The 11,278-nt window shown below is 36.4% G+C and overlaps 1 protein-coding gene across 1 annotated transcript in view; it reads right to left on the reverse strand.

The window, feature by feature from the left end:
• The window catches only part of arap2 (ArfGAP with RhoGAP domain, ankyrin repeat and PH domain 2), a 98,532-nt gene that overhangs the window by 82,552 nt on the left and 4,702 nt on the right, over positions 1-11,278 (reverse strand). The window contains exon 2 of the mRNA XM_016481337.1: positions 2,496-3,287. Within this exon, the coding sequence (XP_016336823.1) occupies positions 2,496-3,184 (689 nt within the window). The 5' untranslated portion in view covers positions 3,185-3,287. The remainder of the gene's footprint in view (positions 1-2,495; positions 3,288-11,278) is intronic.

Here is an 11,278-nt window from a genome sequence, read left to right on the forward strand (position 1 = left end):
CAGATTGCATTTAAAAACATATGAGATGCAGTGAAAAGGAATAAACCTCCACAAATTCGTGACGTGTTTTCTAAAAGTTTAAACTGTTTTAACTTTGCATGACTTTCCATACATCTCTTGTGTGAGACGCGAGTGCAGCAGTCATATTAGTCCATCTAAAAAATGCGCTGAATATGCATTCTGTGTGAATGGCTTGGTTTCGGTTTTAACCTAATCAAGACCTTCTCCGCATTGAGCTTCTGTATTTCTCTAGTATTTTGAATGAATAACGCTGCAGCGGCGCGTCTCGTGGGCTAGACTAACAAAACATTAAAATGCAACGTCACTTACATCATCACCGCATCTCACGCGCCACTGATGACGCTCCCTGACGCACACCTTACATTCAAATGTTTATTTTAAATTCGACTAATATTCATTCTTTATTTACAATCTCCTCATCACAGGCAGGCTCAGCACTCATTTCAGCATGTGTTTGTGTTTGTGTGTGCTGTCTGCCACTCATAACACGTGTCTATATCGTGCGCTATATCGAACATTTTTTTCTATCGTTATCAAAGAGGGTGTACCGACGATAAATATCTATACCGTTTTATCACCCAGGCCTAGCACAGAGCGCTGTTCATTCACTCTACCCACCTGCATTTCTTGCCGGTACTGGGAATCGAGCAATTGACCTTCGGGTAACAATTCCATTTTGTAGTGAATGACTCTGCAGAGCATGCCATCAAGCTGAGTGCTGATTACCTTGATGCAGCCAAATCAGAACAGCACCATCAGAACACTCTGCAGGTGGTTGAGGCAGACCGGAAGCTGAGGCATTACCTACGGTTAAAGCGTCACACCCAAAGGTTGTGGGTTTGATTCTCAGTACTAGCAGGAAATGTAGGTGGGGAGTGAATGAACAGTGCTATATTCCACACTCAATACCCACAACTCAATACCCTCTTCCACCCTCAATACCCACACTCAGCTTGATGCTATAAACTGCATAGTCATTCATGACAGAATGGTGCTGGTAGGGGGCCAATAATTAAAGAAAAGTAAAGAAATTTTAAAAATAAATAAAAAATTAGCAAGCCACCAAACCCCCAATTGCTCCCGGGCACCAAAAATGGCTGCCCACTGCTCCAGGTCCACAGTGTATGTGTGCACTTGGATGGTTTAAACTACTACTATGGATGGCTACACATCACATCACTTTCACTGTTGTACATTTTTTTCCCATTTTTGATGTTTTATTGTCAAAGAATGTAAAAAGTAATTTACTTCTAACTGTATTATAGGTTTGGTAATGTTGCTAGAACACAATAATGCAAAAAGGTTTTTTTTTTTTTTAACTCTTAATCTCTTTTTTTAACTATTTAAAAATAAACATTGAATTGCAAATGCTAAGCTGCATTATTGTACTTCATTGTACTTCATTTTCGTTTCTATAATAATAATAATAATAATGATATATACACACACACACAACGCACACAATAAGGACAGAAGTACAACACAAACACTCAAAGAAAAGTGAAATTATGCAACAAAAAAAAAAGTCTAAATAATTTCACTCTTCTTGATTGTTTGTGTACTTATAGTATTATGTTTCAGTTTTAGACTTTCAGTTTCACTGAAAGTAACATGACTATGACTTATGACTAGGGGTGTGACGAGATCATGTGCCACGATAAACAGTTTCAATAAACAAGTTAACAAGTTAACATTGTGGTAAATTTTAGAGTCAATATTATATGTTTGGAAATAGTTCCAAAAAAATCTTACTGAATGAATCGGCAGTCAAAATGCACCTGCATTGTTTTGCATTTTGTGACATTCATTCGAATGAAAGACTATTTTTCAGGATTGAAGATTTCTTTAAAAAAGTGTGAAAATATTGTCTTGCCTCATTCTCGTGAACCCGATATTGTGTATCGTCTCGTCTCGTGAGGTAAGTGTCGCGTCAAACTCCTATTTATGACATGCTGGCGTTCATCATGTCTGTGTTGCTGTGTCAGCAACCAAAAATATTCGATGCAAATTTATTTTGATTCAGGCCAAGATTTTAGGCCAAAACAAAATAGTTTTAGAGTGATGAAATCATCGAACCAAAACAGTTACTTTTAGTGCTGCTCTGTTGGTGCGATTTGTCTGTGTCAGCACCTATTTTGTGGGAAAGGTACAAAAGGCAAACATGGCAGCACTTTGAACACACTTTACCATGATCAAAAATGGCTCATTTGGCTCATTGCCAAAGAACTTTACTACAACCGGTTTAAATTATGATCTAAGAAAAATCACACCCCAAACAGCATATGGAGTTCAGTTACCCAATTTCCTACATTTAATTAATCGAATAAATCGAAACTTTATTTTTGGTTTCTGTGTTTGGCTAAATTAAAACTTTGATTTCTGTTAAAAAAAAATAATAATTTCAATGCATCACTACTGACAAACAAATAAAAAACATATTTATAAATGTTTCATTCATTTACATATTTACTCACCAGTCATAAAGAGGTATGAAGGGATGTTCAGGGATCTCTGGTACAGGCCTGTGTCGTAGTTTATAGGAGCGGGTGGACCTCGGCTCAGACGGTTCCTTAATGAAGGTACACTGCTCATATATTTCATTTTCAACCATTTCTCCCTGAAACCCTACAGAAGCTCCTTCTGAGGAAAAGTCATCATTCTCATCTGGAATAGGTTCTTCTGAAAAGTTCTCCAGTGATTCGCTGCTGCCATGCTCAGAGGCAGAGCTTGAGCTGGAGGAAACAGTGTGACATGTAACACTAGGAAGTGTATGAGGGAGTGTAGCAGAACCAATGGCCATCCGCTCTGAATCAGCAATAGTCCCTAAAGGAAGAGTTTGCCTTGTCATCTGGATGTTACTGCCCTGAGAATGCTGGCAAGATGTTCCTCTCTGCTTAGCCTTGGGAAACACCTGTCTAGGTCTTGGGATCGGCTTTCTCCTCACTGGCACTTCACCTCCATCCACTTCCATCATTAGGGTCTCCAGGCTGCTTAGGATCCTCCGCCGGTGTCCTGTGGGAATATTGTCCATCTGGTAAAGCTTCTCCTCTGTTAGGCTCCTGAGGTCCTTAAAGCAATGGTAGCCAGCCCAGGCAAAGCTGGAGGCATATTGGGGCAGGTGCAGACTGGTCAGCCACCGAGTAATTTCCTGGTCGGGCTCCATAGAATAGTAGACACATGGGGTCTTCAGTGGTCATGAAGTCTACCATATGCCATTGGATGACGAGGTTACTCTGAGGCAAGTTGAAAAGATGTAGGAACACACCCTAGGGAGAATAAACTTGTGTTTGTGAATAATTTTCTTTGCATTAAACAAAAAACAAACAAGTTGGTGTTTAGGAGTTGAACAACAAAATGCCAAACTTATCCGATTTAAGTATGAATCGTCTTGACAAACTAATAAAATATGATACATTTGAAAGTTTTGAATGGCATAACAAAATACACTAGTGCTTAGGATTAAGAGTTTATTGAGGTAAAAGTCATAGTTAATGGTTTGTTAATAACGAGAATTGGACCAACAGTTTTCAAAGATTCATAAGTTATAAAATACACCCTTTTATGAGCAACATAAGATCTGAATCTACAAAGAATTAGTCTTGCGTAGCCACACCTTCAGACTGACGGCAGAAGTTCTGAGAACCTTGGTCGCTTTGAATGGCCAAGGCCAGCCCAAGAGGCCATATGACTGACAGTTAAAGCAACCAATCACGTTTCGTTTTGTGCCGCGTCATGTACTGTATAGGGGCGCGGAAATGTTCCCACAATAACTGTGTAAAACTCTTAGTTTAAAGATATTTATGCTGCAAACTTTAAATATTCCACAGCGTTTAGTTGATCCTGATAAGCACTCATCGTCACAGTTGTAAACACAACAGCTTTCTTCTTCCATGAATGGGTTTGGCGTCACGGCATCTTTGTTTCCAGGCAGAATGTTAAAGAATGAAACACACACGTCTCCCAAAAATCCTGTATAATTCAACCAATCCAATGATGACTTCAAAACTCCTCAAGAGTTTCCAATTTTGTGTGCGATGTGTGACTTGGTTGTGTCTCATCTGCAACACGAATCAACGCTAAAGGTCTGTTCACACCAAGACAAATATTTGGTTTGAATCTTTATTGCAATAAACATTCATTGAATGAACAGCATTTCATTTACACAAACATTTGCATGCGTCAACTGACCACTTTTAGTCATGTACCCATAGACGCTGCTGTTATATAAAAATATGACTTGGTGGCACACACAAATAGACTATTTTGCTAAGCAACAGTGAATAGCAGAGGAAGAATCCGGGCTCAGCTCTAGTCTCTATACTCTTCTATTTGGTGCAACATTTCGAACAATAAGGCAATTACAACAAAAATCTGTAACTGTTTATAGTTACCAGCTATCTTCTGTATTTTAAAAAATATTTTATTTTTTACAATAAAATCAGGATGGGAATTAGATGTAGATAGTGGTTATAAATATAAAACCCTTTCTTTTAAGACTAATTTGGTTTGTTGCTTCAAATGTTGAATCTGAGTATTCTATGTAGATTCAGACCTTATGTTACTCATAAAAGGGTGTATTTTAAAATGTATGACTCTTTGAAAATTCTATACAAAGTACAAAGTCGATGCAAGAACACTTTGTTGGAAGCAGAATTGATTATTGTTATTTTTAAAGGCTCTCTAAAAAGCAATAAATCTTCTGCATCTTGTTCAGAATGGACTGCAGAAGCACTGATCCGAAGAACAACAAGAAGGCTTTACATATCATCTCTGTTTCAGCTTCACTCATTACATAGTGTCATGGATAGATTTCTGTGTTATTTTGCTAGTTTCTAGATCTCTGAATGGCTATAAGCACCAGTGTATTTTGTTATGCCATTCTTATAGGAAATGTATGAAAAGAGTAAGCGCGCCATCCTCAAATCTCAACACAACCAGCTATTGTAACTGACCATCACATTGCAAATGTCACCCTCAAATAGTTCTGCACATGATACAGCAGACAAAAATAGATTGGATTGTGTCTGTATAATCAGATAACTAGCCATCCACTGCCCAAAAAGATTTTTTGTCCCACTCACAAAGTAGATCCATTTTCTGCCATGTTATAAATAGTTTGTATAATCACAGTATAAATGTATGAAGGTTGACAGGTGCAAAGGCATGATAAATGGCTAGCTGTCCACCGTGTTCTGTTCATATAGCATATATCAAATGAACTCATTTTCAAAATTTGCTTCTCACTCCTGTAAATTTCAGGTAGTCCCTTTTGGTTGTCTTTCATAACCAAATTATGCACAAGATAACCATGTTATTACTCCAAACAAGACGATGGTATTTCACTGCTGTCTGAATGTACACATTTTGGCTATGTGAGCTATGTTCTGGTTTTTAGCTGTTTATTCTGAAATGAATTGTATATATTAAACACATAATAAAAATAAAGCACATTTCAGGATGATATGGGAATTTGACATTATTCCCATGAGAACTGAGTAAATTCCCCTTTGAAACCCTAAGCTGCATTCCACATTAAAAATCAATTAACATTTTCATAAGCATCTTTAATAATGCTTGTTCTTCCACTGTTTAAATAGAGTGACAGTAAACTTTATCAGCGATGTGAATATTATTTCCACAGCATTTAAAGAGCTCTTTCAGTACTCCTTGGTGCTCTCTGCTTCTCCTTTTCTCAGCAATACTTCTTCATTTAGCTAAAACAACAACACCGGTCTCAAATATAAATAATATACATACTCTGTGTAATTCCAAAGTCTTTCCAAAGTCAAAGTGGTATTTAGCTTTTTTAACTTATTGTATATATTGTAAATGTATTGTATATATACAATATTGCTGTGTCGCACCGCATCCAATGTAGACAGAATTAATGATTATATTGGCTTCTATTGTCTTTTGTCACATTGCAGTGTAGGTGTATGGTGTACAATCAACTGTTATGTCTGAGAACTGCAACACTTTTTCATTTTTTTTTTTTTGATAATATCTCGTCATTTTATCAATCCTGTACACGTGTCTATCTGTAATATAAAGATTCCCTCAACATGACATTAGCACATTATTAGCATACTTACATTAGGACTAGTCTTTCTCTTGTTTAAAAAGAAAAAAATATAAATGGATTCTGTATACTGGGAAGATATTCTGATAATATTAAATGAATATTTGTTCTTTGTCAAAATGATTTACATCCAGGTAAACATAGCAATAGATGTTAACGACAAGACAGCATAGCTTGCGTGTTCACATTGTTACATGGTCCTTCGCCTTTAAGTTTATAGTTTTCAGAATGAGAAATAGCTTAAGTTACAGAATAGGCTGCAGATATTAATATGGATATTTATAGTTGTTGTAGGCAGTGCTGCAATGGCAAGTCAATTTTAATAATCAAAAAATATGTCTAATTAATTGAATGCATAAAACTGTAACAATGTAATAAATTATTACATATCACAATAATACTGCCATATGAAATGTGTTTAATTTTCCAGAAATTCTGTGCATTTTATTTTTTTCTGGTTTCTTTGTTTTATAATTCCATACAAATTTATTATAAAATATGGCAGTAATCAAATGAATACATAAAACTTTAACATTTTAATTCGTCTTTTAAAATGCAATAAACTGAAATTTGTATTTTTCTCATTTTTTGGCAAACAAAGTGCTGCACAACAGAAGTTTACCGTGATGAACACTGATAAAAAACTGTGTGATATTATTGTTTTATAAACTGTATTATTATTGTTGTTGTTATTATTACTTAAATTGAGAAGCACATTCTACTGTACAACAGTAATATATTTCTGTCATAATTTCTTCAAGTTAGACCAAACATTTATTTTGTCAGATTTGCGTTATCCTAAGATAAACCAATGATAATATGAGGCACATTTCACAATTTATTATTGAAACCTATGTAAAAATTTCCTTATCCTTATTTGGATATAAACACATCAACAAGAAAAGAAATCCAAAAAGTAATAAGATGGAAATTAGATTCCATTACTGCAATACAGTAATTCATTAGATTAGGTTACTAAATATAGGCTACTTCAATAAAAACAGCTAATCTGTACCTAAACAATTAAAGTAACTCTACCAGACTAACTGCAAGGTATTGTTCAACGAGCATAAAAGGCTGCTTTTGTTCAGATCAGTTTAAGCCTTGTTTAACAAATCAGATTTTTCAGATCTGAAAATCTGTGTCTGGGTAACTGGCTAAAACATCACATCTTTGGCACAAACCAATGCTTTCACAACCTCTAAACCTGCACTGACATGCATCAGAGTTTTACCAGTTCAGACACAGGCACATATATTTCATGAATTACAGAGTAGCACAGCATATCCTGCCAATGCAGCAATTCACTGGTTTCCTCCCTGAAATGAGTTACAGATCTGTTCCATGACAGTCACAGACAGCAGGGAAAACAGCTATTTAATATGCAAATAATACAATCTAATTAACCATATAATTTTACATCGTAAGCACAAGAAAAGGCTTCTAATTCTTTTTTTAAGTAGATAAAAAGGGAGGAGAAAATACTTTCTATATCTGTTGTTTTGGCTGAAAATTCATCTGTCACTTGGCAGAAGCAGGCAAATTATTCAGATTATCCAGGCTGCATGACATGCTTTCATCTCTGAAAACCATGGAAAAAAATAACTATCCAAGGTAAAAGAACATTCAAATCAGACTACATTAAATACAGCAAGGATAAACACGGTTTGTGTTCTGTGCAGTGAATTATTGTCTGATGAGAGCATGAATCTATCAAATCTCAAGAGACATTTAGATACCTTTTTCCACAAGAAATTAGCGTCTTCATAGCATCACAGCAAATCGACAAAAACCATAAATTACACTTGTTCTTATGCATCAGGCCTGGACTGGCCATCGGGAGCACCGGGAGAACTCCCGGTGGCCTGGCGGCTGATTTGGCCCGCTGCCCTGTTTTTTTTGTTTGTTTGTTTTTTTTTAGTTGTTATTATTATTAATATTTTATATTTATGCCTTCTCAATGTACCAAAGTGATAATTTCCTATTTTTTCATTCGATAATAAATCGATAATAAATGATAAATTGGTTAGTCTTGACTGGCAGTGCTGCTCTATACGAATCAGCTCACGTGTGTTCCGCGCTTCCGTCAAACGATTCCGAACAGAACCGATGCGCGGGACTCGATGAAGGAGAGGAAGCGGCCAGAAGAAGCAGTGAAATGTAGCAACATCACTGACCTGTTCAGGGCTTCAAGTGCAGGTCAGTTTCATCTGTAAATACGCTAGATAGTTTTGTCTTTATTAATGTAGTTGAGTATTAAACTGCTAGTATCTGTTAGGATATCAGTAGCACCCCATTATTATCAACAGGGCCGGATTATCCAATGGGCATTATGGGCACAGGCCCAGGGGCCCATGCGCACTTGGGGCCCAAGCGAGGAGAAGAAAAAAAATTTGGAGTGTCTTTACATTAAGTGCAAATAGCGCACTTGTTGGCAAATGCTATTTACAGTAGCTCCGCCCACCAATGTCTGGTTGACACTCAATATTAAAAAAGATGCATTGCGGTCAATGGCTTCAGTGGTGTGGGCAGTAGAGCGTCAGACTAACAGAAATACTTTTTGACGCGATCGACCCGGGTTCGAGTCCGCCACTATTTGGGCCTCATTCATGAAACACGAGCAGAACGAATTTTTGTGTAAATCGTTTATAAAGCCATTCTGACATAAACTTTCGAACTCATGAAAATGTTCGCATTTTCAAAATGTTAGTTAGTATGAAAGATGTACACCTGCTCATATAATGGTGCGTAAAACATTCTGTGTTATTTTTGGCAAACTGATGACACTGCGTGTTGATGCACTGCCATCATAATATTTTATAAGTTAATTTGCTCTGTTTTTTTTTTCTTTTGGAGCTGAGACTATGGTTAATTACCGTTCAACTTTGGGTAAAACGCAGCACTCGTCACTGTCACAAGCCGTCCAATCAATGGGACAAATGCTACACCGACCAACCATCTTACTTGTACAATGACTGAGCAACAATGGAGAAGTTAATATTTCTGGTTACTGCATTTTTATATTCAGTTATATTCTTCGAAATGAGATACTAGTAATATGTTACTGCCGTGAATATTCCACATCATAGCAACCAAATCTTCAGCTGGAAAAACGCTGTGCCACCAAAGAGTTCTCAAGCGCCACCAGCTGGCCATTTTCAGAAGAGCACCTGGCTAAAAATGCTTTGATAGACACGTTCATTTGAATATTTATTGTTAGGCATATGGCTCTTTTTTTTTTTTTTTTGCATTTATGAAATATACTGGAGCCAAACCTGAAAAGGGAGTGCAGAATATTCCACTGTGTTCCTGGACACGTAATTTACGTAGCTGTGTATTTCATAGGCGGGGATTATGTTCAGGTAGCGGCTGTTTGCAATAGCAATAGAGGCTATTTACACTAAGTGTAAATAGCATATTTTCTTAGCGATAGATACTATTTACACTAAGTGAAAATAGCATATTTTCTTAGCGATAGATGCTATTTACATTAAGTGCAAATAGCAGCATTTTTTTAGTGATATGTTATTTACACTAAGTGCAAATAGCTTTAGATTCTATTCACAATATGTTAAAATAGCAGGATCTTTCTGCTATTTATACTACTTATTGCAAATAGTGGCAATTATCTGCACCTCAGTATTGTAGTACATTATAAAACAGTATGCAATAACTTATTGAGTTTAAATTTTAATTTTAATTCAAATTATTAAATGGATGCCACTAGGGCTGGCATGCGATTTATCGTGCAGCCCTAGATGCCACCTTATTGGGACAATAAATCCCTCCCTACACCTACCCTAACCATACCTGATACTTTATTTTCAACGTTTTGATTATTTCCTTCATTTTCATTGAAAAGAAATGCTTTTCTGATGTGATTTGAAATTTGAAAAGGGAGAAAAAAGTTCGCCAAAAGGCAGATTCGAACCCGGGTCGATCGCGTCAAAATGAATACGACACACAACAACACAAAAATAGTATGAGTCACAGCCTAATAATTCAATAGTGTGTTCAGTAGGCTATTAGAATGTTTCAACAAAAATATTGTACTCATTTTGACATTTAGGCACTTTAGAAAATGTTTCAATACACTACCAGTCAAAAGGTTTTGATCAGTAAGATTTGTAATATTTTTAAAGAAGTCTCTTCTGCTCACCAAGCCTGTATTTATTTGATCCAAAATACAGCAAAAGCAGTAATATTGTGAAATATTTTTGCTATTTAAAATAACTGCGTTCTATTTGAATATATTTTAATTTTAATTTTAATTCAAATTATTAAATGGATGCCACTAGGGCTGCACGATAAATCGCATGCGATATTTAATGCGCAGCCAAAAGGCAGATTCGAACCCGCGTCAAAAGGAGTATGACAGACACTTTACCATCTACGCCACTAAATCTGGCGATTGATGACTGTCTTTCATAATGTTGACCAGCCGAATCACACTTTGGTGGGCGGAGTTTGTGTAAATAGCCTCTGCCAACAAGGCGGGCTATTTGCACTTAGTGAAATAGACCGTTATGTCATCAAATCTGATGTTTACGAAGCGTTTGTGAATCTGGAGGAGAGTTTTAGGGAAGGTCTGTTTTACGGGCAGATTACTTTGAATTTACTCACATATTTACGCAAGTTTCATGAGTCTCTGTGTTATTATTCTGTTAATATACAAAAATACTGAGGTACAAATAGTATCTGCCAATATAAAGTACAGATGGCATAATTACTATTTACACATATTGCAACGATTGCTGCTGGTCCAGGAAAGCATTGTTGCAATAATGTGATGTAAATCCTGTATGATAGAGGATGCGATCATAGGCTGTAACCTGTGAGTGTAGGCTAAATCCTGTATAAGCTAGAGGTGTTTCCAACAATTAGTACCCTATAATTTAAAACCTTGATTGTGCGCATGTATGTGTGTGCGTGTGTGGATGTGGGGGGCCCGAAAAGACATTGTGCCCAGGGACCTCTGAATTCCTAATCCGGGCCTGTACCTAAGGGGTTAATCTCATCAGCGTCAGTGAGCCAATAAGCCTCACCAAGCCTGTATTTATTTGATCCAAAATACAGCAAACACAGCAATATTGTGAAATATTTTTAGTATTTAAAACGACTGCTTTCTATTTGAATAAATTTTAAAATGTAATTTATTCCTGTGATTTCAAAGCTGAA

Source organism: Sinocyclocheilus anshuiensis, unplaced genomic scaffold (assembly GCF_001515605.1).
Source record: "Sinocyclocheilus anshuiensis isolate Anshui unplaced genomic scaffold, SAMN03320099.WGS_v1.1 scaffold49, whole genome shotgun sequence".
Taxonomy (NCBI): Eukaryota; Metazoa; Chordata; class Actinopteri; order Cypriniformes; family Cyprinidae; genus Sinocyclocheilus; species Sinocyclocheilus anshuiensis.